This window comes from Bombina bombina, chromosome 6, assembly GCF_027579735.1.
Source record: "Bombina bombina isolate aBomBom1 chromosome 6, aBomBom1.pri, whole genome shotgun sequence".
Lineage (NCBI taxonomy): Eukaryota > Metazoa > Chordata > Amphibia > Anura > Bombinatoridae > Bombina > Bombina bombina.
Genome location: NC_069504.1, coordinates 750,714,720 through 750,742,595, shown reverse-complemented (window position 1 = coordinate 750,742,595; position 27,876 = coordinate 750,714,720). Strand labels below are relative to the sequence as shown.

The following is a 27,876-nucleotide window of genomic DNA, read 5'->3' as shown; positions in this document are numbered from 1 at the left end:
TAGGAATCAATGGGGCTGCGTTAGGAGCTTTACGCTGCTTTTTTGCAGGTGTTCAGCCGGCTCTCCCCCATTGATTCCTATGGGGAAATCGTACACAAGCACGTTTAGCCAGCTCACCGCTGACTTAAGCAGCGCTGGTATTGAGGTGAGATGTGGAGCAAAGTTTTGCTCTACGCTCACCTTTTTGCGGCTAACACCGGGTTTGTAAAAACCCGTAATACCAGCATTGTCTGTAGGTGAGCATAAACTGCTCGTTAGCACTGCACCCCTGTTACCGCAGGGTGTTATTTATTTTTTTCCGACTTTTTTGTCTCCATTAATTTCTAGGGGGGGAATACATGCATGTTTTAATTTGTTAGGGTTTTTGCGCTAGACGGGTTAACTTTTGCGAAAAATCCTTTTTTTTTTAACTACAAGCACAACACGACTAGTGCAAAAAGCTTAACTCTAGCGAAGTTTTCGCATTTGCGAAAATGCATTTTACTGTTCCACTTGGAATCTAGCCCAATGCATTTAATTCCAGCAACACACATGTAAAGTCATGTTTAGTGATTAAATCAATGTGGCTCCCAATTCAGAAACTGGAATACGTGTGACGTCAGCTCTAGATTGTCTTCCTGGGCGTGTTCAGCAGCTCCCATGTGTGACCTAACCTGTGTGTGTGTGTAACCTATTTGTCACCATCCATTTTATTTTATTTTTACAAAAAAAAACACTTTATTGCATATTACAATACACTGTTTTTGATGCAATAAAGAAAAAAAAAATACTTTAAAGGAACAGGAAACCCCAAAATGTTCTTTCATGATTTGGATAGATAATTTAATTTTAAACAACTTTCCAATTTAATTTTTTTTATCAAATTTGCTTCATTCTCTTACTGCTTTGCACTACTGGCAGCTAGACGAACACACCCTGTTTATTAGTCAATCAGCAGCTAGATCCTACTAGTGTAGGATATGTGTGTGTTCTTTTTCAACAAGGGATACATATTTGAAGATAGAAGTGAATTTTAAAGAGTCTTAAAATTACATGTGCTATCTGAATCATGCAAGTTTAAATTTGACTTGCCTATCCCTATCCTTTTTACATCTATTATCAAATTTGCGTCATTATCTTGTTGTCCTTTACTGAAGGAACATCATTGCACTACTGTCAGCTAGCTGAACTAATCTAGTTAACCAATACCAAGAGACAAATGTTTGCAGGCACCAATCAGCAGCTAGCCCCCACTAGTGTAGGATATGTGCATATATTATTTTTCAACAAGGGATAACAAGAGAACAAAGCACATTTTAAAACAGAAGTGAATTTAAAAGTGTCAAAATTACATGTTCTATCTGAATCATCCAAGTTTAATTTTGACTTTCCTATTCCTTTAAGAAACAACTGCAACATTTTAAATGAAAAAGTTAGAATGTAATAAATTAACAGGCTAAAGGCTGCCATCTTGTATATGTAATGAGTACTAAGTCTAATTGTCAGGTATTCTTTTATTTCAGATTCTCCAGAATTCAGAGAGGATTTATGCAATAACTTTATTACCCTAACAGAAGGAAAAGGAGCAATCCCTTGCAAAGCTGATGGAAACCCTCTCCCTAATGTAACTTGCTATTTTGGTAACTGGTCTGTCATGGCTGGGACATTAATAGAGGTCACAAGGAATCTATCTGGGACATTTAGATGTGAGGCTTCAAATAAACTGGGGACAGCTGAAAAATCTCCAACTCTTTCAGTACAATGTGCGTTTGATTATGACGTAACTTAAAAGATATTGCATGTTTTCTTATCCTTGATAAAGCAATGCGTTTTTATTATTATTTAAAGCCTTTTGTCCATTCACATAGCCTTTTTTACTACAATTACTCATGCAGCTTTATACAGTGATGATCGTGTTTTACCAATGGTTTCCAATAACTTTATCCCTCAAAGTTTATCTTTCAGATCCTTATCATTTACTCCTAAAGTGGTATTTGGTACCTTGAACAGATAGTACTTCCACAGTTGCAGAAAAACCGCACTGACATCTGATGATGATCGTGTTTGGATGGTCACCATCAGATTTAAAAAAATAAATGTTTCCATCTTGGGCAGTGGCTGTACTGGGAGGGGCAGGCCCATATAACCCCCACACAAGCTGTAGACTGCGATCGTTCTGCACCTCCTTTCGGGTGTTAGAAAAAAAAGGCAGGCAAAGGACTTTAACATTGGGATAGATAGTTATACATGTCTAAAGATGTATTTGTATGTATATACATATATCTATATAACTGTACATATGTATTTATATGTTTATGTATTTACAAACATATATACACATATCATTTTTTTTATATATATGTACACATATATAAACATATATAAGTGCATTATTTCTCTTTGCCATCTAGCAGATAAAAACATGATAAAACATATTTATTAGACATGTGCAGCCGCGAAAAATTTGGTTCGGATCGATTCGGACCGATTCGAATTTCGGTTCGGATCGATTCGAATTCGGAAGAAATCGAATGAATTCGTTTTGGATTCATTCATATTCTTTCTGATTCGTGTGAAATTCGGTTCGGTTCGATTCGGTTCGAATCGGATTTTCGGAATTTCGGCACTGTTAAGTGGGATGTGCTGTATATTACACTAGTATACTGTACAATACTAGTGTAATACATGGCCATCCGAATAAATTCGAATCGATTCGGATTTATTCGGTAGATTCGGCATTGCCGCAATTCGGAAATTCGAATCGATCCGAATTCCGAATTTGACAAATTTCGTCCGAATTTCGATTCGGACCGAACGGAATCGCACATGTCTAATATTTATGCAATATTCATATTAAAGATTTTAACTATGTATTTACTGTAAATATTTCACACTTGTTAATGCGATTATGCTATGTTGTATGCGTGATGTCTGTTTGTTTTTTAACATTTTCATTTTTTTTTTCTCCATTGACTTCTATGGGGAATGCAATCGCGGGTGTTTGTTTTTTTCCCACTTTTCTATTGATCTCTATGGCGGAATACATGCATGCTCACGTTAAAAAAAAAGTAATTTTGGCACGGTATTAGGGTTAACGCATTCGCAAAATACATTGTTTTGCAACTTGTAATACCAGCGCAATAAGCTAAACATGCGCAGTGTTTTCGCAATCACGAATAACAGATTTATTGCACAACTTGTAATCTTGCCCTAAGGGTTCCTCATTCTTTGTAATCTCTTAATATCATGTCGTATTTGTCTGCATTATGTGTAACCTTGATTCCTCCATATGTTTTCTTACTATGAATTCTTGTAAAAAGATGAACAGTTCCAATGTCACAAATGTGTTACTTACAAGTACAGTATAATTATGTACTGGTTCTCTACAGAAATGCTACAGTGACATTAGACTTCAATACCCCAAAAATTACTTAGCTATTGAAAATGAAACAATATTGCAGCATATATTTACTATTTATTTGTCTTGCTTTTGTGTAAAATAATTAGCTTTCCCTGCAAAAGTCAAGCTTGTCCCAGATTCCCTATATTAGCTGGAGCTGTGAGACTTTACTTGCCTATTAGATTGCCCGAACCAACTTCGTATACGACACAATTGCTTAGAGCAGTGCACAAACCTATTTACAGTTAGCCCTTACTGATTACAGTAGAGGGGTATGATATAAATAGCTGCTTCCTGCAATTTGCAGCATTTTACAGCATACATATTATAACAAATTTGATCTTTGGCCTCTCTAGGGAGTGTGGGACAAGCATTTATTTTTGTACAGCAAATGCATGAAAAATAAATAGTGAATGTAAATTGCAACATTGTCTTATTTTCATTTTGTTCTTTCATGATTCAGAAAGAGCATGCAATTTTAAACTACTTTCCCCTTTATTTCTATTATTTAATTTGCTTCCTTCATTTGTTATCCTTTGCTGAAAGGTTTTTCTAGGTAAGCTCAGGAGCAGCAAAGAACCTAGGTTTTATCTGCTGATTGGTGGCTGCATATACAGTTGTATGCAAAAGTTTAGGCACCCCTGACAATTTCCATGATTTTCATTTATAAATAATTGTGTGTTTGGATCAGCAATTTCATTTTGATCTATCAAATGACTGAAGGACACAGTAATATTTCATTAGTGAAATGAGGTTTATTGGATTAACAGAAAATGTGCAATATGCATCAAACAAAATTAGACATGTGCATAAATTTTGGCACCCCAACAGAAATATTGCATCAATATTTAGTAGAGCCTCCTTTAGCAGAAATAACAGCCTCTAGACGCTTCCTACAGCCTGTAATGAGTGTCTGGAAGAAGGTATTTTAAACTATTCCTCCTTGCAAAACATCTCCAGTTCAGTTAGGTTTGATGGTTGCCGAGCATGGACAGCCCGCTTCAAATCACCCGACAGATTTTCAATGATATCAGGTCTGGGGACTGGGATGGCCATTCCAGAACATTGTACTTGCTCCTCTGCATAATTGCCAGAGTAGATTTTGAGCAGTGTTTTGGGTCGTTGTCTTGTTGAAATATCCAGCCCCAGCGTAACTTCAACTTTGTGACTGATTACTCAACATTATTCTCAAGTATCTGCTGATATTGAGTGGAATCCATGCAACCTTCAACTTTAACAATATTCCCAGTACCGGCACTGGTCACACAGCCCAACAGCATGATGGAACATCCACCAAATTTTACTGTGTGTAGCAAATGTTTGTCTTGGAACGCTGTGTTCTTTTGCCGCCATGCATAACGCCCCTTGTTATGACCAAATAACTCAATCTTTGTTTCATCAGTCCACAGCACCTTTTTCCAAAATGAAGCAGGCTTGTCCAAATGTGTGTTTGCATACCTCAAGCGACTCTGTTTGTGGCGTGTGTGCAGAAAAGGCTTCTTCCACATCACTCTCCCATACAGCTTCTCTTTGTGTAAAGTGCGCAATTGTTGAACGATGCACAGTGACACCATCTGCAGCAAGATGATGTTGTAGGTCTTTGGAGGTGGTCTGTGGGCTGTTTTTGATCGGTCTCACCATCCTTTGCCTCTCCAATATTTTACTTGGCCTGCTACTTCTGGCCTTAACAAGAACTGTGCCTGTGGTCTTCCATTTCCTCACTATGTTCCTCACAGTGGACACTGACAGCTTAAATCTCTACGATAGCTTTTTGTAGCCTTCCCCTAAATCATAATGCATAATGTTGAACAATCTTTGTTTTCAGGTCATTTGAGAGTTGTTTTGAGGCCCCCATGTTGCAACTCTTCAGAGGAGAGTCAAATAGAACAACAACTTGCAATTGGCCACCTTAAATACATTTTCTCATGATTGGATGCACCTGTTTATGAAGTTCAAGGCTTAAAGGGACAGTGAACCCAATTTTTTTCTTTCCTGATTCAGAGAGAGCATGCAATTTTAAGCAACTTTCTAATTTACTCCTATTATCATTTTTCTTCATTCTCTTGCTATCTTTATTTGAAAAAAAGGCATCTAAGCTTCTTTTTTTTGGTTCAGCCGCCTGGACAGCACTATTTTATTGGTGGATGAATTTATCCACCAATCAGCAAGAACAACCCAGGTTGTTCACCAAAAATGAGCCGGCATCTAAACTTACATTCTTGCATTTCAAATAAAGATACCAAGAGAATAAAGAAAATTTGATAATAGGAGTAAATTAGAAAGTTGCTTAAAATTTCATGCTCTATCTGAATCACGAAAGAAAAAATTTGGGTTCTTTCGTGATTCAGATAGAGCATGAAATTTTAAGCAACTTTCTAATTTACTCCTATTATCAAATTTTCTTTATTCTCTTGGTATCTTAATATTTAAGTAGTGAAATGAGGTTTATTGGATTAACAGAAAATGTACAATATGCATCAAAACAAAATTAGACAGGTGCATAAATTTTGGCACCCCAACAGAAATATTGCATCAATATTTAGTAGAGCATCCTTTAGCAGAAATAACAGCCTCTAGACGCTTCCTACAGCCTGTAATGAGTGTCTGGATGAAGGTATTTTAAACTATTCCTCCTTGCAAAACATCTCCATTTCAGTTAGGTTTGATGGTTGCTGAGCATGGACAGCCCGCTTCAAATCACCCGACAGATTTTCAATGATATCAGGTCTGGGGACTGGGATGGCCATTCCAGAACATTGTACTTGCTCCTCTGCATAATTGCCAGAGTAGATTTTGAGCAGTGTTTTGGGTCGTTGTCTTGTTGAAATATCCAGCCCCGGCGTAACTTCAACTTTGTGACTGATTCCTCAACATTATTCTCAAGTATCTGCTGATATTGAGTGGAATCCATGCAACCTTCAACTTTAACAATATTCCCAGTACCGGCACTGGCCACACAGCCCAACAGCATGATGGAACATCCACCAAATTTTACTGTGGGTAGCAAGTGTTTGTCTTGGAACGCTGTGTTCGTTTGCCGCCATGCATAACGCCCCTTGTTATGACCAAATAACTCAATCTTTGTTTCATAAATCCACAGCACCTTTTTCCAAAATGAAGCAGGCTTGTCCAAATGTGCGTTTGCATACCTCAAGCGACTCTGTTTGTGGCGTGTGTGCAGAAAAGGCTTCTTCCACATCACTCTCCCATACAGCTTCTCTTTGTGTAAAGTGCGCAATTGTTGAACGATGCACAGTGACACCATCTGCAGCAAGATGGTGTTGTAGTTCTTTGGAGGTGGCCTGTGGGCTGTTTTTGACCGTTCTCACCATCCTTTGCCTTTGCCTCTCCAATATTTTACTTGGCCTACCACTTCTGGTCTTCACAAGAACTGTGCCTGTGGTCTTCCATTTCCTCACTATGTTCCTCACAGTGGACACTGACAACTTAAATCTCTACGATAGCTTTTTATAGCCTTCCCCTAAATCATAATGCATAATGTTGAACAATCTTTGTTTTCAGGTCATTTGAGAGTTGTTTTGAGGCCTCCATGTTGCAACTCTTCAGAGGAGAGTCAAATAGAACAACAACTTGCAATTGGCCACCTTAAATACCTTTTCTCATGATTGGATGCACCTGTCTATGAAGTTCAAGGCTTAAAGGGACAGTAAACCCAATTTTTTTCTTTCCTGATTCAGATAGATCATGCAATTTTAAGCAACTTTCTAATTTACTCCTATTATCATTTTTTCTTCATTCTCTTGCTATCTTTATTTAAAAAAGAAGGCATCTAAGCTTCTTTTTTTGGTTCAGCCGTCTGGACAGCACTATTTTATTGGTGGATGAATTTATCCACCAATCAGCAAGAACAACCCAGGTTGTTCACCAAAAATGAGCCGGCATCTAAACTTACATTCTTGCATTTCAAATAAAGATACCAAGAGAATAAATAAAATTTGATAATAGGAGTAAATTAGAAAGTTGCTTAAAATTTCATGCTCTATCTGAATCACGAAAGAAAAAATTTGGGTTCAGTGTCCCTTTAATGGGCTCACCAAACCAATTGTGTGTTCCAATTAATCAGTGCTAGGTAGTTACAGGTATTCAAATCAGCAAAATTATCAGGGTGCCCAAATTAATGCACCTGTCTAATTTTGGTTTGATGCCTATTGCACATGTTCTGTTAATCCAATAAACCTCATTTCACTACAGAAATATTACTGTGTACTTCAGTTATTTGATAGATCAAAATGAAATTGCGGATCCAAACACCCAATTATTTATAAATGAAAGTCATGGAAATTGTCAGGGGTGCCTAAACTTTTGCATACGACTGTATATACCGATTGTCATTGCCTCACCCATGTGTTCAGTCACAAACCAGTAGTGCATTTCTGCTCCTTCAACAAATGATACCAAAAGAATTAAGCAAATGTTATAATAGTTTTTTCTCAATTTAGCTTTGGCAAACTTTTTATGCTATCTAAATGCCCAGACCACAGATCAGATGCTAAGCCTAAGCAAACATTTTATAGCAGTTAAAGGGACATAAAACAAGTTGGGATAGAGACAAAATATAATAATATGTACTTTAATTACTTTACCTGCAAATTTATACTGCAGTGCCTCACCATTAACCTTTTCTTTTTAGTTTCTGAACTGTTTAGCTGTAACTCCACCCCAAACACATTTCCTTCTATGGCTGTATCTATGTTTATTGTTTTTTGGTAGAATGCAAAATTGCATAGGGATTATCTGCTGGAGCATGCCTAGAAGCTGTGAACTCAGTTGAAATACAATGCCTGTGTCTAAACACTGATAAGGGGGGTGGAGTTGGCTGCTTCAGGCAGCTTAGCTATGTAATTCATTTTACTTATTTTTGAAAATTATTTTAAAATACTTGCCAGCAATTTTTAAACAATTTTTTTTATGCAAACTATTTGTAATTAATTAGCCCTTTTAGGATAAGCACATATCTCAACCTGCTTTATGTCCCTTTAAGGAGACACAAACCCTACATTTCCTTCATGACTCAGGGCATTCAATTTTTAACAACTTTCTAATTTAATTCTAATATATAATTTGCTTAGTTCACTTGGTATCCTTTATTGAAAAACATATCTAGGTAGACTTAGAAGCTGAGAGCTGATTGGTGATTGCACACATTTGCCTCTTGCCATTGACTTACTAGCATGTTCAACTAGCTCCCAGTAGTGTTCAACAAATACCAAGAGGATAAAGGAAAATTCATAATAGATGTAAAATGGAAAGTTGTTTAAAATTGTCTGTTCTATCTGAATCATGAAAAGAAATTGGTTTCATGTCACCTGACCACAGATCAGATTTTACTGCTTTGTACAAATCCTCATTATAACTCCCATACAACCCCCTATAATCTCCATATTGCCCCACATGAGCTGTCTCTATAACCTCTATATAAAATGTCTTTGGGGCCTATTTATTAATGTGCGAGCGGACACGAGACGTTATTGCGGACCATGTCCGGTGCACATCAATAAATGCCGACAGCATACGCTCTTTGCATTTATCATTGCACCAGCAATTCTTGTGAACTGCTGGTGCAATGCCGCCCCCTGCAGATTCGTGGCCGCTAGCCTCAGAGCAGGAGGACAGGTTGATAAATAGCTTGATAAATATGCCCCTTTATAACTTCTGATGTACCATCTATATGTTACTATAGCTTTACCTCTGAAATTATAAATTGTCCTTTGCTCCCCATAACTTTCATGTATTTGACATCCTTGTTGACTGCCTTTTATATTATATGCTCCCTTTTCAATTTTACCCATTTATTATGTTTTTATTTCTTTCCTACCTTTTAGATCCTCCTGACAAACCAAGTTTAGAAATAAACCCCTCTACAAATATTAAAAAAGGAGATACTGTCAACCTAACATGTCATGCAGATGCCTATCCCAAAGCAAGCTATACTTGGGACTTCCCTACAGCTGACATCATTTACTCTGCAGATCAAAGCACAATTGTCATTTCAAAAGCGACATCTTCCAATGATGGAACCTACATCTGCCGTGCTTCAAACACGCTCGGGACCAGACAAGAACAAAGGAGTATATTAGTAACTGGTGAGTTCCGCTAAGCATTAAAGACAATTCTAACATGAAACATCCAGGGGTCCTAATCAATCTGTGCTTTAAAGGGACATGAAACACAACATTTTTCTTCCATGCATTGGACAGAGTTTATCATTAAAATAATTTGATGACTTCAATTATCAAATTAGTTTTGTTCTCATGGTATTCTTTTTTGAACAGGCTACTTAGGTAGGAAGTGCACGTGTCTCAGGCACTGCTGTCATCTAGTGTTTTTACACTGTATATCATTAAAATGATTCAGGCAAAACTGCTGCCATATAGTTCTCTGGATACGTGCATGCTCCTAAACCTTCCTACCTGCTTTTCATCAAGGAGACCAATAGAACAAAATACATTTGATAATAGAAATAAATGTAATTTTTTTTATTTTTTTATTTTACACTCTATCTGAATCATAAAAGAAATGTGGGGTTTCATATTCCAGCAAATTCAACGTTAACCTTTCCTGATTCCAACAGAACATGCAATTTTAAACAACTTTAATTTACTTTTATTATCAAATTTGCTTTGTTCGTTTGGTATCCTTTGTTGAAAAGCATGCATAAGTAGGCCCAGGATCAGCAGTGCACTACTAAGAGCTAGCTGCTGATTGGTGGCTCCACATAATGCCTCTTGTCACTGATGTGTTCAGTTAGCTCCCAATAGTGCAGAGACAGTGAACCTTGGTACTTCAGATGTTTCAGAAATATGTACATATCCCATGATGCTCGACTGGACTATAGAGTGCCTCAGCATCATGGGAAATGTAGTTCTGCACTAGTTTATTGTTGCTTCTTTAAAAAAGGATACCAAGCGCATGAAGCAACTTTGATAATAGAAGTAAATTGGAAAGTTGCTGAAAATGGTATACTCTGTTATAATCATGAAAACATACAAACATACACTGATCTCCCTATGTCTACACACACAACTACAATGTAATATCTATTCTCTTCCCTGCATACTTTACACACATTGCAGTCTCTTTCCTAACTTTCCACCCTTCTTTTGCAAAGGGACAGTTTGTAAATATGTTGTATTTGTCAATTTGTAAGAGAAATCAGAGGAAAATAAGAAAGAAAAGAGATTGGTGAACAACTACACTCTCATATTACCCCACTGTAATTATTTTAAAATGCTGGTTATTCCCCTGCTAATCTCAAGGCAGCTTATGCAATATTAACAAATACATACATAATATAATTACAGAAGTTGGTATAGAGAGAACTACATTAGAAATGCCTGACGCGCGTTTCACATCCTACCAGAGCCACTTCGGTAACTATATTATGCATGTATTTTTTTTATATTACATAAACTGCCTTGAGATTAGCACAGGAATACCCACCATTTTTATATAATTACAGTGGGGTAATATGAGAGTAGCTGCTTGACCAATCACTTTTTGTTCCTATGAGGAGGACTAATAGATTCTAATAGGAGCAAAGGGATCTTTTGTATCGTGTTACACACTGTAATGGGGATAAATACCCATACTGTTCTATTCTCTGATATATGTACTGTATATATATATATATATATATATATATATATATATATATATATATTAGGATGATATCTTGAATCTGATTGTTGTGTGGTATTCTGGATAGGACTCACTAGTAATTTTTTCATTTAATTTAGTTAAAATAAATGGGTTTTTTTAATATTGAGAACCTGCTATTTTTCTGTTTTTGTAGGGTAGAGACACGGATTTGTAGCTATTTCTTTGAGTGCACTTTTCTTTCCCTTGGTAATTATATATATATCGCAAGATAATAGAATTATTCAAGTCATCTTGAAATAATGGCAAACGTGTCAATTTGTGTGTTGAATTTGATGTGTCCATTTTATTGATTGTGGCCGCTGTTGCTGCTCAATGCATTGCATTGGCAATTTTCCCACTACCTGCTCAAATACGATCCAAATTTTTCCCAATACGGAAATGCTGTTATTACTCAGAACTTAAACAACACGGATTGGAAGCTGAAAAACTATGATAAACCCTATAGGTAAAAATTGGAATCAAACCCATAAGTCTATTCAAGCAATATGCAAAAATCAAGTGTCTTAATGCATCAGAACATTTTACCACTGTTCTTTTATGTTCCTTTTAAACTCAAAATGAATATATATATATATATATATGTACGTACGTGTATGTGTATGTGTGTATATATATATATATATGTACGTACGTGTATGTGTATGTGTGTATATATATATATATGTACGTACGTGTATGTATGTATGTATGTGTATGTGTGTATATATATATATATATGTACGTACGTGTATGTGTATGTGTGTATATATATATATATATGTACGTACGTGTATGTGTATGTGTGTATATATATATATATGTACGTACGTGTATGTATGTATGTATGTGTATGTGTGTATATATATATATATATGTACGTACGTGTATGTGTATGTGTGTATATATATATATATGTACGTACGTGTATGTATGTATGTGTATGTGTGTATATATATATATATATATATATGTACGTACGTGTATGTATGTGTGTATATATATATATATATATATATATATGTACATACGTGTATGTATGTATGTATGTGTATGTGTGTATATATATATATGTACATACGTGTATGTATGTATGTATGTGTATGTGTGTATATATATATATGTACATACGTGTATGTATGTATGTATGTGTATGTGTGTATATATATATATGTACATACGTGTATGTATGTATGTATGTGTATGTGTGTATATATATATATGTACATACGTGTATGTATGTATGTATGTGTATGTGTGTATATATATATATACTAATTGTGGGGGATGGTGGCACTCGTTTAAATTGGCTTTGGTGAATTACACCAGAAGTAAATGTGCAAGCAGTCACAGAATTTTATAAAAATACACCATATGAAGAAAGGGCTAATGAGGATATAAACAAAAGCCAAAGTGTGACACAGGCTGCACCAAAAACAACATTCTTTATTTACAGCTTATTCATACCCAGTAGAAAAATCTATTTTAAATAAGTGCAACTGTGAAGCTGATAAATAAACAAAGGATACACTAGATAAGACAAAGGTTATCTAAACAGATGTCTGTTACTTTATACCTATAGCATAACATAAACCATCATTTGCGTGTCTATAACTATAGGACAGATATAATATACTATATATGCCATACATGCATGAAACATTCCTTAAAACAAACTTTGTAGTTGGAGCACCTAAGTGCCTAGGCACGCTCCTGCTAAATGTCCCAAATAAAGACAGCAGCTGTAAATGGAAGCTAATAGGTATGATGAGCACTTAGTGCAACTGCACGCTCCAATCCAGACAAAAGAGATAAATAGACAGTTCCTGTGTGTCGCATACAAAGCATAATATTATGCATGCAAACAGGTGTATAATATGTATTAATACTTTCCCCTTCTGGTTAACCGCAGCCGTCCCACAGTCTCTCCCAAGGTCTGTGTGAATAGATCAGGTGTGCTAGCTGGAGGCACTGGTTCAGCTTAGTGCAAACTTGTATTAGTCTTTGGTGTCTTCCTTTCCTTCCTCGGTTGTATAACTCTAGGTGCAAAATACTGGTGCTGAAATATCAGGCAATACACCATACAAAGGTGAATATCTACTCACAGTGTATATTGCAGGTTACCGGTTCCTTCCCAATATGAAAAGACAATATCACAGATTCAGTAAAAAAAGTTTGTCTTTATTTGGCTCAATGCAAAAGCGTTTCAACGGTCCCAGCCGTCTTTATCAAGAGCAATAAAAGTGTTTTACAAACCAAAGCATAATATTACCAGCTTCCTCGGTAGGTTTACTCCATAGCCTCTTTTCTCAATTGAGGGCTAGCACGGGACCCTCTTTTGCAAACTTGGTAATTACCGCTTGTACTTTGTGGTTCCTTTGTTTGCTAGTTTAATCCCTTACTGCAGCGGTTTCAGCTTTTCTCCAGCGTCTGTTTTAAGAATTCGCTTGACTTATTTAGTACACAAACATTGCATGGAGAAGCAAGAAAATGAGAGAGTGGTGTGCACACGGTACACACCGCACTCTTAGGGGGCGCTAACTGGTGTATAACACCTGTAACTAAGCATAAAGGTATAGCAAAGGTTGTTGTCAGTAACACAATCTATACAATCATAAAATCAAACCCAAACAAGTAGAAGTGGGCATATGAGTGTATGCAGATATCACAGAAAAGTCCACATCAGTGAAATTTAAGGAAAAAAGGCAGCTCTCTGTCATAGGACGGTCATCCTGATGTAACGTGGTCTGAAAAGAGAAGAGGAACAGAGGCGCCAAACATGGCCTAGTAACGTCAGGGCACCAACACACACAGGACCAAAAGGATAGAATCTACTCACAAGTGAGGCGCACCCATATGGTGCTATTGCAGCAGACTGGAACTAAATACGTGGTCCAGCTCACGTCACCACCAGCTAGAAGTCCAAAGCCAGATGATCCTTAGAATGGCCTATTGGTTGAGTCCTGGAAGGAAAAAAGGCACAAAAACATAGCCCAGTACCGTTTTGGCCAGGAAAATAGAATATTTAAAGGTTGCACTTACAAGAGGCGAAGCACCAGCAGGTGCAAAATCAGCATTACTGGGACCTCTCAGCCACCCAGTGGACTGTGGATTCCAATCAAACTGGAGGAAGATGATCTCAACTTGAATATAGAACTCCAGCAAAAGAAATATTCAGCCCCCACAAAGTAGGACAAAAATAGTAGCAAGTGTATAATAAAAAAAGTTCTTTATTAAAAACAAGCGACAAGTTTCTCAGCCACCCCAGGGCTGTTTCATCAGGCTATAAAACAATGTTACAAACACTTGCTACATATAAAGGGTAGAGCAAAAACTTTTCTGCATCTGCATCTGTTGGTCCTGTGTGTGTTGGTGCCCTGACGTTACTAGGCCATGTTTGGCGCCTCTGTTCCTCTTCTCTTTTCAGACAACATTGCATGGAGAGCTTGGTTCACCTACACCAAACAACTCACATGTGTGTGTAGATTGCAGGATTGATGACGTGTTTCACCCCTTCCCTCAATGGGCCGTCTTTGGGGCTTCATCAGATCTTCGTCAGATATCATGTGGTAATGATGCCTGCTCTATCTCATACCATCTGGGGCATTCCCCAGAACCTCGCCAGTTGGATATGTGTGTTAACATGGCCTCCTCATAGTAGAACTTCAAATTGGGTAACCCTAAGCCTCCTCTATTAATTGGAGTTTGGAGAATAGTACGAGAGATGCGAGAGCGGGTATTATCCCAGACATAAGCGTTTAGGAGGGATTGGTATTTATCAATTAATGCTTTTGGTACTCTTAAGGTTAAGCATCGAAAAAGGTAGGTGAGTTTCGGAAGCAACATCATTTTGAAAGCAGAGATTCTCCCCATCCATTATATCTCTTTATATCTGGGGAGTGTAAGGTTCTGCTTTAGGGTTTGCAATATGTGATTATGATTCAGCTCAATTACTTTTTATGGGTCATGCAAAAGTTGAACTCCCAAATGTTTGATTCCTTCCCTGTTCCATTTAAATGAATATTGATTCCGAAGGGATTGAATTTGAGCTTCAGAGAGATTCAGGGGATACGCTGTTGTCTTCTCTACATTAAGCTTGTGAAACGAGAGAGTACCAAAAAATGTGAATAGGTCTAGGAGAGGGACTTGCTTTGGGTCTGTGAGGAAGACCATTAGGTCATCAGCGAAGAGGCTCAATTTTTGTAGTATGCCATGGATATAGAGACCTTTAATGTCTGAATTCTGTCTGATCGCCATCACCAGGGGTTTAATAGCCATGGTGAACAAGAGGGGGGATAAGGGGCAACCCTGACTTGTTCTATTACTAAGGGGGAATGAGTCTGAGCAGAAGCCTAGTCCTCTTACTCTGACCTCTTACTCTGACTCTGAGGCTTAAGGTATGCCCATTTCTCCCATTACCGCATTCCTATATTCCCACCGTATGCTGTTGAATGCTTTCTCAGCATCAAACGACAGGGTGACAAGTGGGAGTCCTACTTTATACATTTCTGTGAATATGTTCAGGAAACGTCTTGTACTATGTGTACCCTGCCTATTTATAATAAACCCTATTTGGTCTCTGTGGATGATGTTTGGCAATAATTTATTGAGTCTGAAGGCTAGGATTTTGGCAAATAGTTTGATATCAATATTTATGAGCGATATGGGGCGATAACTTGGGCAGAGCTGGGGATCTTTCCCTTCCTTTGGTATTCTAAGAATAGTGGTTTCAAGATACTCTGCTGGTAAAGAACCTGTGTCAAAGGCTTTGGCGAAAAATTTCTGTAGGTAGGGGACTAAGATGTTGGCATAACCATCCAGGCCTGGGGCCTTGTGGAGTTTTAGTTGTTTAATCGCTGTTTTGATTTCTTGGGTAGTAATGGGTTCAGATAGATGAGTGATTTTATCACTGCCTAGTTTGGGGAGTTTTAGGTATTTGAGAAATCCAGAAATTTCCGGCCGGTCTACCATCTCTGTATCTTCCTGGGCTCCAATATTGTATAGAGAATTATAGTAGGTCCTAAATGCCTCACCTATCTCTTTTGGGGAGTATACTACCTTACCCGCTACTCTTAATTTTTGGATCCGGGATGATTTGAGTCTGGCTCTCAATTTGTTGGCTAATAGCCTGTCAGCCTGATTCCCTTGGTAATAGTATAACTGTTTTAGTCTTAGTACATTGTCTCAAATTCTCTTTATCTCTTTTTTGGTTATTTCAGTTCGCAATTCACCTATACGGGTAGCTAAGGTACTGTCTAGGTTGTCTTTGTTTTTCCTCTCTATAGTCCTCAGTTACCCAAATAGTTGTGCCAAGGTCGCCCCTCTGTCCCATTTTAGTTGGGCTGCCCTTTTTAATAAAGTCCCTCTCATGTAAGCTTTCATTGAGGCCCATAGTATATCATCGGCTACCTGTCCAGTATCATTAAGTGTGAAGTATTCCTGGAGGTTTGTGGCCGTCTGTATTGTCCATGAGTTTTTTTTATCAAATAGTCTGCTAGTTGCCACGGTCTAGAACCTCCACCCAGAGGAGAAAGGGATAGACTGATTGTTACCATATCATGGTCTGACTACGAGCATACTGAGATATACGTTCTGGTTATTTTGTCTAGTGACCAGAAATCACAAAAAATGTGTCTATACGGAAGTATGAATTGTGGAATGTGGAGTAGAACGTATAGTCCCGGCGATTAGGGGGGAGGCACCTCCAGGAGTCAAATAGGTTATGTTGTGTTATTATGTTTTGGAACCTCTTGGGTTCTGCTGCTAACTTTGGGTCTGGCTTTGATTTCCTAGGATGTTTTTTGTCAACTAAGGGTCCCAGGTGATATTGAAAACCCCTCCCATAAGCAGTGGGCCTCTCCTGATCTGTGCAATGCTCTGCAATAGGTGCAGGAAAAAGGGCCCTTGTTTCTCATTCCGGGCATATACGTTCACTAGGGTACATATTATATTGTTTAGTTCACATAATATAATCATATAGTCATTCTCAACAATGATTGGAGTGTAGGCTATGTCTCTCCTAAGTAGAATCGCCACCCCTCTTTTTTTGGGGGGTATGAGGCACTGACACAGGTCGTATATAGGATAGATTTAAGGTTAGTTTAAGGGAAGTCAGTCCAATGGGTTTCCTGCAGGTAGGCTACTCCAATTCTGGCTTTATGGAGATGTCTAAGTAAGAGGTTTCTCTTAGTAGGGGAATTTAGACCCTTGACGTTAAGGGTAGCTAATCTTAATGGTGTCATTTAAGTAATTGGGGAGTTGAGTCTGTGTAATTTTGTTGATGTGTGGCACCAGTCTGAGTGGGGGGGGAGGGGACGGGAAGAGCGGGGAGAGAGGGTAAAATTTACATATGGATACACATCAGAATGACATATCACTGCAATTGCAAATGTAAGCATTAGGAGTACAAATTCTAGAAATAGTATACACATGGCGAGCGCATAAAAGCACTGCCCAAGGTCACACTGAGACCCCTTGTTTAGGTGCCCCAGTGTGGCACAAAAGTAAGTATAAATATACTTAATCCACAGAGGGGGAGGGAGGGGGTACTAGTTATGTTAGCTGTAAGTGCTTAACTCCCTGGCTGAGGGATATGTGTTTTAATATGCAGGGTTTGAGGTAGGTGGGGGTATGAAATTTTAACCATGTGAAGTATATTTAGCATATCATCTATTGGAGTGGAACAGTCAATTATTACTACTCATGAAATACGGGTATCCGTGAGTTGGACATTAACGAATTGTAGAGATTTTAGTTCATGAGGGATGTAGATGTAGTTACCATATGGGTCTTATGTGTCATTTAGTATTCTTTTATGAAGAGGTAAACCTTACAATAAGAAAGGAATATAACAGTAGTGCATTAAACATTATCAACATGAATTGTAGTGCAAACAAAACAAGAGAACATATAAACTTTCTAAAAGCTGTAAAACTTTTAGACCCGTAAAGGATACCCCTATGAGGGCTGCATCAGGTTCTCACTGGATACCGAGGAGGTCATGTCTCTGGCTTTGGAAGAAGTCAGGGGGACTTCTGTTGGTTCTCCGTTAGTCTCCTTCTGTGCTGTAGTGACATGTGTGGTAAAGGTTGCCACTCTGGAACATTTACTCACAGAGTTGGTGCTCTTGACGGTGAGTCATCCTGATTGTCTGTATTCGGATCCATCATCTTCCATTTCTGGAGGAGATACTTGGCTTGTTGGGGAGTTGATACTTGAGATCGGAGTATGTTAGTGTAATCGGCAAAAGTTCTCCTCAGTAGCAGTGTATGTGTAGATAAGTCTGGGAAAATCTGGATGTTTTCAAATTTCTCAGATAGAGTTTTTCCATGTAAGGATGTGCTGATTAGCTTATTTTTTTTCTTGCTGTGCAGAGGGGGTGAAGTGAAAGTGATTAATGACTGTGTTTTTCTTGGGGCCAGGTAGATTTGATTTCCTTTTGTGATTATGCAACATCATAGGGCCTGTGCAAGATGGTTGTATCTTTAACCCTCTGATATAGGAAGTATGCGGAAATATCCAATCTGGTTGGCGATTATGATCTTTATATGGCACTTCCTATATTTCTCCAACATAGGTGTGTCCGGTCCACGGCGTCATCCTTACTTGTGGGATATTCTCTTCCCCAACAGGAAATGGCAAAGAGCCCAGCAAAGCTGGTCACATGATCCCTCCTAGGCTCCGCCTTCCCCAGTCATTCTCTTTGCCGTTGCACAGGCAACATCTCCACGGAGATGGCTCAGAGTTTTTTGGTGTTTAAATGTAGTTTTTATTCTTCAATCAAGAGTTTGTTATTTTAAAATAGTGCTGGTATGTACTATTTACTCTGAAACAGAAAAGAGATGAAGATTTCTGTTTGTAAGAGGAAAATGATTTTAGCAACCGTTACTAAAATCGATGGCTGTTTCCACACAGGACTGTTGAGAGGAATTAACTTCAGTTGGGGGAAACAGTGAGCAGACTTTGGCTGCTTGAGGTATGACACATTTCTAACAAGACTTGGTAATGCTGGAAGCTGTCATTTTCCCTATGGGATCCGGTAAGCCATTTTCTTAATTTTCAATATAAGAATACAAGGGCTTCACAAGGGCTTTAAAGACTGGTAGACATTTTTCTGGGCCAAAACGATTACTATATAAGCATGTTTAATGGTTTATAACTTAGGAGAGTTATTTTAATCTTGGCAAATTGTTAAAAAAACGGACAGGCACTGTATTAGACACCTTTTTCACTGGGGGCCTTTTCTAGTCATAGGCAGAGCCTCATTTTCGCGCCACTAATGCGCAGTTGTTTTTGAGAAGCAAGGCATGCAGATGCATGTGTGAGGTGCTCAGATCCACTGAAAAAGCTTATTGAAGGCGTCATTTGGTGTCGTATTCCCCTCTGGGCTTGGTTGGGTCTCAGCAAAGCAGATACCAGGGACTGTATAGGGGTTAAATGTAAAAACGGCTCCGGTTCCGTTATTTTAAGAGTTAAAGCTTTCAAATTTGGTGTGCAATACTTTTAAGGCTTTATGACACTGTGCTGAAATTTTGGTGAATTTTGAACATTTCCTTCATACTTTTGCGTATATTCAGTAAAAAAGTGTGTTCAGTTTAAAATTTAAAGAGACAGTAACGGTTTTATTTTAAAACGTTTTTTTGTGCTTTGTTACCAAGTTTATGCCTATTAACATGTCTGAACTATCAGATAGACGATGTTCTGTATGTTCGAAAGCCAAGGTTCCTATCCATTTAAATATATGTGATAAATGTGACAAACAAAGTAGGGACAATGATACCACTGATAATAATGTTGCCCAAAACGATTCCTTAAGTGAGGGGAGTAAGCATGGTACTGCATCATCCCCTTCTATGTCTACACCAGTCTTGCCCACTCAGGAGGCCCCTAGTACATCTAGTGCGCCAATCCTCCTTACTATGCAACAATTAACGGCTGTAATGGATAATTCTATTAAAAACATTTTAGCCAAAATGCCCACTTATCAGCGAAAGCGCGACTGCTCTGTTTTAGATACTGAAGAGCATGAGGACGCTGATGATAATGGTTCTGACATGCCCTTACACCAGTCTGAAGGGGCTAGGGAGGTTTTGTCTGAGGGAGAAATTTCAGATTCAGGAAAAATTTCTCAACAAGCTGAACCTGATGTTATTACATTTAAATTTAAATTGGAACATCTCCTCGCTCTGCTTAAGGAGGTGTTATCTACTCTGGATGATTGTGACAATTTGGTCATTCCAGAGAAATTATGTAAAATGGACAGGTTCCTAGAGGTCCCGGTGCCCCCCGAAGCTTTTCCTATACCCAAGCGGGTGGCGGACATTGTAAATAAAGAATGGGAAAGGCCCGGCATACCTTTTGTCCCTCCCCCTATATTTAAGAAATTATTTCCTATGGTCGACCCCAGGAAGGACTTATGGCAGACAGTCCCCAAGGTCGAGGGGGCGGTTTCTACTCTAAACAAACGCACCACTATCCCTATAGAAGATAGTTGTGCTTTTAAAGATCCTATGGACAAAAAATTAGAGGGTTTGCTTAAAAAGATGTTTGTTCAGCAAGGTTACCTTCTACAACCAATTTCATGCATTGTTCCTGTCACTACAGCAGCGTGTTTCTGGTTCGAGGAACTAGAAAAGTTGCTCAATCAAGCATCCTCTTATGAGGAGGTTATGGGCAGAGTTCAAGCACTTAAGTTGGCTAACTCTTTTACCTTAGACGCCACTTTGCAATTAGCTAGATTAGCTGCGAAAAATTCAGGGTTTGCTATTGTGGCGCGCAGAGCGCTTTGGCTAAAGTCTTGGTCAGCGGATGCGTCCTCCAAGAACAAATTACTTAACATACCTTTCAAGGGGAAAACGCTGTTTGGCCCTGACTTGAAAGAGATTATTTCAGATATCACTGGGGGTAAGGGTCACGCCCTTCCTCAGGATAGGTCTTTTAAGGCTAAAAATAAACCAAATTTTCGTCCCTTTCGCAGAAACGGACCAGCCTCAAGTTCTACATCCTCTAAGCAAGAGGGTAATACTTCTCAAACCAAGCCAGCCTGGAGGCCAATGCAAGGCTGGAACAAAGGTAAGCAGGCCAAGAAACCTGCCACTGCTACCAAGACAGCATGAGATGTTGGCCCCCGATCCGGGACCGGATCTGGTGGGGGGCAGACTTTCTCTCTTCGCTCAGGCTTGGGCAAGAGATGTTCTGGATCCTTGGGCGCTAGAAATAGTCTCCCAAGGTTATCTTCTGGAATGCAAGGAGCTACCCCCAAGGGGAAGGTTCCACAGGTCTCAATTGTCTTCAGACCACATAAAAAGACAGGCATTCTTACATTGTGTAGAAGACCTGTTAAAAATGGGAGTGATTCATCCTGTTCCATTAGGAGAACAAGGGATGGGATTCTACTCCAATCTGTTCATAGTTCCCAAAAAAGAGGGAACATTCAGACCAATCTTAGATCTCAAGATCCTAAACAAATTTCTCAAGGTTCCATCGTTCAAAATGGAAACCATTCGGACAATTCTTCCTACCATCCAGGAAGGTCAATTCATGACCACGGTGGATTTAAAGGATGCGTATCTACATATTCCTATCCACAAGGAACATCATCGGTTCCTAAGGTTCGCCTTTCTGGACAAGCATTACCAGTTTGTGGCACTTCCATTCGGATTAGCCACTGCTCCAAGAATTTTCACAAAGGTACTAGGGTCCCTTCTAGCGGTGCTAAGACCAAGGGGCATTGCAGTAGTACCTTACTTGGACGACATTCTGATTCAAGCGTCGTCTCTACCACAAGCAAAGGCTCATACGGACATTGTCCTGGCCTTTCTCAGATCTCACGGGTGGAAAGTGAACGTAGAAAAAAGTTCTCTATCTCCGTCAACAAGAGTTCCCTTCTTGGGAACAATAATAGACTCCTTAGAAATGAGGATTTTTCTGACAGAGGCCAGAAAATCAAAACTTCTAAGCTCTTGTCAAGTACTTCATTCTGTTCTTCTTCCTTCCATAGCGCAGTGCATGGAAGTAATAGGTTTGATGGTCACGGCAATGGACATAGTTCCTTTTGCGCGAATTCATCTAAGACCATTACAACTGTGCATGCTCAGTCAGTGGAATGGGGATTATACAGACTTGTCTCCGACGATACAAGTAGATCAGAGGACCAGAGATTCACTCCGTTGGTGGCTGACCCTGGACAACCTGTCACAAGGGATGAGCTTCCGCAGACCAGAGTGGGTCATTGTCACGACCGACGCCAGTCTGGTGGGCTGGGGCGCGGTCTGGGAACCCCTGAAAGCTCAGGGTCTTTGGTCTCGGGAAGAATCTCTTCTCCCGATAAATATTCTGGAACTGAGAGCGATATTCAATGCTCTCAAGGCTTGGCCTCAGCTAGCAAAGGCCAAATTCATACGGTTTCAATCAGACAACATGACGACTGTTGCGTATATCAACCATCAGGGGGGAACAAGGAGTTCCCTGGCGATGGAAGAAGTGAACAAAATAATTCAATGGGCGGAGACTCACTCCTGCCACTTGTCTGCAATCCACATCCCAGGAGTGGAAAATTGGGAAGCGGATTTTCTGAGTCGTCAGACATTTCATCCGGGGGAGTGGGAACTCCATCCGGAAATCTTTGCCCAAATAATTCAATTGTGGGGCATTCCAGACATGGATCTGATGGCGTCTCGTCAGAACTTCAAGGTTCCTTGCTACGGGTCCAGATCCAGGGATCCCAAGGCGACTCTAGTGGATGCACTAGTAGCACCTTGGAGCTTCAACCTAGCTTATGTGTTCCCACCGTTTCCTCTCATTCCCAGGCTGGTAGCCAGGATCAAACAGGAGAGGGTATCGGTGATCTTGATAGCTCCTGCGTGGCCACGCAGGACTTGGTATGCAGATCTGGTGAATATGTCATCGGCTCCACCATGGAAGCTACCTTTGAGACAGGACCTTCTTGTTCAAGGTCCGTTCAAACATCCGAATCTGGCCTCACTCCAACTGACTGCTTGGAGATTGAACGCTTGATTTTATCAAAGCGAGGGTTCTCAGATTCTGTCATTGATACTCTTGTTCAGGCTAGAAAGCCTGTAACTAGAAAAATCTACCATAAAATATGGAAAAAATATATCTGTTGGTGTGAATCTAAAGGATTCCCATGGAACAAGATAAAAATTCCTAAGATTCTATCCTTTCTTCAAGAAGGTTTGGAGAAAGGATTATCTGCAAGTTCTTTGAAGGGACAGATTTCTGTTTTATCTGTTTTACTTCACAAAAAGCTGGCGGCTGTGCCAGATGTTCAAGCTTTTGTTCAGGCTCTGGTTAGAATCAAGCCTGTTTACAAACCTTTGACTCCTCCTTGGAGTCTCAATTTAGTTCTTTCAGTTCTTCAGGGGGTTCCGTTTGAACCCCTACATTCCGTTGATATCAAGTTATTATCTTGGAAAGTTTTGTTTTTGGTTGCAATTTCTTCTGCTAGAAGAGTTTCAGAGTTATCTGCTCTGCAGTGTTCTCCTCCTTATCTGGTGTTCCATGCAGATAAGGTGGTTTTGCGTACTAAACCTGGTTTTCTTCCGAAAGTTGTTTCTAACAAAAATATTAACCAGGAGATAGTCGTGCCTTCTTTGTGTCCGAATCCAGTTTCAAAGAAGGAACGTTTGTTGCACAATTTGGATGTAGTTCGTGCTCTAAAATTCTATTTAGAGGCTAAAAAGGATTTCAGACAAACATCTTCCTTGTTTGTTGTTTATTCTGGTAAAAGGAGAGGTCAAAAAGCAACTTCTACCTCTCTCTCTTTTTGGCTTAAAAGCATCATCAGATTGGCTTATGAGACTGCCGGACGGCAGCCTCCTGAAAGAATCACAGCTCATTCCACTAGGGCCGTGGCTTCCACATGGGCCTTCAAGTACGAGGCTTCTGTTGATCAGATATGTAAGGCAGCGACTTGGTCTTCACTGCACACTTTTACCAAATTTTACAAATTTGATACTTTTGCTTCTTCTGAGGCTATTTTTGGGAGAAAGGTTTTGCAAGCCGTGGTGCCTTCCATCTAGGTGACCTGATTTGCTCCCTCCCATCATCCGTGTCCTAAAGCTTTGGTATTGGTTCCCACAAGTAAGGATGACGCCGTGGACCGGACACACCTATGTTGGAGAAAACAGAATTTATGTTTACCTGATAAATTACTTTCTCCAACGGTGTGTCCGGTCCACGGCCCGCCCTGGTTTTTTAATCAGGTCTGATGATTTATTTTCTCTAACTACAGTCACCACGGTATCATATGATTTCTCCTATGCAAATATTCCTCCTTTACGTCGGTCGAATGACTGGGGAAGGCGGAGCCTAGGAGGGATCATGTGACCAGCTTTGCTGGGCTCTTTGCCATTTCCTGTTGGGGAAGAGAATATCCCACAAGTAAGGATGACGCCGTGGACCGGACACACCGTTGGAGAAAGTAATTTATCAGGTAAACATAAATTCTGTTATCTTAATATGAAAGCCAGGGAGGCAAATATGGCTATTTATTTTCTCATGAGGTTCTGGATGGCTAGCTTAGAGTGTAGCATAGTGGGCTCCAGAGAGCAGAATCCAAGAAAACTATACCCCCTCCAGGGACATATCCATTTAGGATGACATAAGGGCAGGGTAGTTGGGCTCAGCTCACAAGGATGCGGTTTATAAGAAAAGGTGAGGATGTGGGCAAGTACCACGGATCTACCCTCCACTCGGTTTGCCTTGGTTTCTTGGGGAAGCCTCCAAGATAGAACTCCCTGGGGGTCAGGCTGTGACTTCTAGGTCTCCCAAAATGTAGTATAGGCCCAGGGCTGTTTTCCTATTTCTTGAAATTGTGCCCTAGATCTTTACAGCAGGCAACTTTCTAGGGTCAGAAGAAACAGCATGCAGGGGAAACCAGTGCGTTGCTTGAGTACAATTGTAAGGCTGTGCTGACTATCTGTACTCTTGGCGCAGCGGTATTTAAGCAAAGTCAAATGAGCCTTAATATAGTTCTAGATGCAGACATTCTGCTGTTTAGGGCCTAGAAGCAGTGTCTGAGTGGCTCTGTAGTGATAGGGATCAGGTTAATGGGTGTTACAGACCCAGATGAGTGTTACACTTGTATTTTTTTTCCTGGAGTATAGGCCCTGTAGTAATCAGTTCCTTATGTAGGAGCTCAATTTTTGTGGAAAAGTGCAAGTCGTCCCCTTAACACCCCTCACTATACCTCAGCTGGTGCTGCCTTGTAGATGGGGTCTGACCTTAGTCGCAGCCTACTTGAGGAAGTTGCCGAGGGGCTGGATTGCGGCCTACACAGCCTGTGTAGCCTGGTCTCAGAGGTGCGCCCGGCCCTATCACCCAGTCGAGAGGGCTATTTTTCAGCCACTGTAGGTTCCTATCTGCTCTTCTCAGGTAGGGTAGTTTCCGGCTGGTTTGGAAATCTAGTGTGGGTCGTCGCGGCCCTGTTTTAATGACTCTGGGTGGCTACGGGTGGAGCGTGTTACACCCGACGGCAACTTCGGCTTGATCCTCTCTCTCCCTGCACTTGTAGGGGCTGTAGGTAGTCAGCTGTGGTGTTTTCCAGCCCTAAAAAGTCATGTTTTAAGAGTTTTATTGGATTTTTTCGGCTGGAGCCGAGTGCCCATACGTCTTCTTCCTTTGGCAGTTGGCTCCACCCCCTAATAGTTTTTAGTGTGTTTTTAACCCACTTCATCCCCAGGGCAAGTGTTTAAGATTGGAACACTTGCTTGAAAAAAGAAATCACGCAATTGTAGATATAATCACTTGATTATAAGGCCGGGATCAGATCATGGGGTACTGCTTATGATGCTAGGCACACCCGCCAGTCGGATTTTCCATTGACTAAAAGGAGGAGGGTGCAGGATGCCAAGAAAGGTAGGACATTCCATGTCATCCTAACGTCATTAAAGCTCAGCACTGTTAGGATGGCATGGAATGTCCTAATAGTGTCTAAGGTTTAAATGAGTGTATTATTTATTTATTTATTTTGGGGTGGAGGCATTGCTTTGGGTTGTTGTGGTAAAGGTGTCCCTTAAAGGGAAATTAAACACCTTGTAATTACCATATTTGTCTGCAGTCTTCTAATAGACCAACATACCAGCAGAGTGTGAACAATATTAGAACAATTTAACAACTTGTTTGCTGCAATTGTTTTTCAGTGGCAAACTCCACCCTTCACACTTTCAATATTTGGAGGAGTCAATCCGGATTTGAGTTTGGATAGGACAGGGCTTGCTACCGTCATTGTGTAAAGAAAGTCTCATTTGTTTGGCCTCCACGAAAAAGATAAGATAATTAACAGCAAATTAGGGAGCTATGTGGCCATGTGCTTTTTCTGTTTTCACAAGTGGAAAATCCACATTTGCCGACTTAAATTACTGGAAAAGGGGAATATAACTAATGGAAGTAAAGTTGATTTGCTATGCTTAATTAAGCATTTTATGTTAAAATCTCAAAATGCTTACTGTCCCTTTAAGGGTGGAGTAGATCTTTTTTGCGTTATGTGGGCTCTTAGTTGCTTGTGGGTTGTTTTTTGGAGCTTTGGTTCTGTTCCTTAAAGGGACAGGAAGCCCCAACATTTTCTTTCATAATTGGGCTAGAACATACAATTTTAAACAACTTTCCAATTTATTTCTGTTAGTAAATTTGCTTCACTGTCTATTTATCCTTTGCTAAAGAAACAGCATTGCATTACTGGCAGCTAGCTGAACAAATCTAGTTAGCCAATCACAAGAGACAAATGTTTGCAGGCATCAATCAGCGGCTAGCTCCCACTAGTGTAGGATATGTATGTATTCATTTTCAACAAGGGATACCAAGAGAACAAAGCACATTTGACAATAGAAGTGAATTTAAAAGTGTCTTAAAATTACATGCTCTGAATCATGCAAGTTTAATTTTTTTATTTTACTTTCCTGTCCCTTTAAATGCTATAGAGGTTTCTAGGGCATCAGTTTCCTTGGTGCTTAAAGGGACATGAAACCTAAAAATTTTCTTTCATGATTCAGATAGAGAATACAATTTTAAACAACTTTCTTATTTTCTTCTATTATCTAATCTGTTTCAATCTCTTGGTATCATTTGTAGAAGGAGCAGCAATGCACTAATGGTTTCTAACTGAACACATGAGTGAGCCAATAACAATCAATATATATATATATATGCAGCCACCAATCAACAGCTAGAACCTAGGTTCTCTGCTGCCCATAAGCTTGCCTAGATAAACCTTTTAGCAAAGGATAACAAGAGAAGGAAGCAAATTAAATAATATAAGTAAATTGGAAAGTTGTTTAAAATTGTATTCTCTATCTGAATCATGAAAGAACATTTTTGGGTTTAATGTCCCTTTAAGGGTTTGGGGGGAACTGTGGAGGTGATAGCAGTATTATGGTGAGGGTTACTATGGATGGGCTTGTGAAGGGGGTTTTAGTTACTGCTTATTGCCTTGGGGATATGCTGTTAATTCTAGTGGGAGCAACCAATGCGGTTATTGGTAGTAGATTTCAGTTAGGATTTATGGCTATGAGGAAGTTTGTGGCTAGGGTATATTTTGGTAGGGGAAGTCTGGAGGTTTATTTTGTAGTAGTAAGTGATTTAGATATAGTTAATGCTAGTTATAGTAGTGGGAGGTCTGTTGAAATCAGAGGAAACTTCAAATATATGGAAAACACTGGTACATTTTTAATATAGATATTATAGTTAAAGGGCCATAATAATTAAAATATTGCATGCTCTAATTCGTTAGAGCATATCATTTTAACCCTAGCAATACCCCAACCACGCAAAGGGGTTAAACACATAGTTGACATACTCCTCTGAAGCCCCATAGTACTGCTGGT

At 39.5% G+C, this 27,876-nt stretch overlaps 1 protein-coding gene across 3 annotated transcripts in view; it reads left to right on the top strand.

Moving 5' to 3' along the window:
* LOC128663612 (intercellular adhesion molecule 5) overlaps positions 1-27,876 on the top strand; it is a 264,464-nt gene that overhangs the window by 188,737 nt on the left and 47,851 nt on the right. For all 3 annotated transcript variants that reach the window (XM_053718019.1, XM_053718017.1, XM_053718018.1), the window contains 2 exons: positions 1,503-1,742; positions 9,223-9,483. In XM_053718019.1, coding sequence (XP_053573994.1) covers positions 1,503-1,742; positions 9,223-9,483 — 501 coding nt within the window. The remainder of the gene's footprint in view (positions 1-1,502; positions 1,743-9,222; positions 9,484-27,876) is intronic.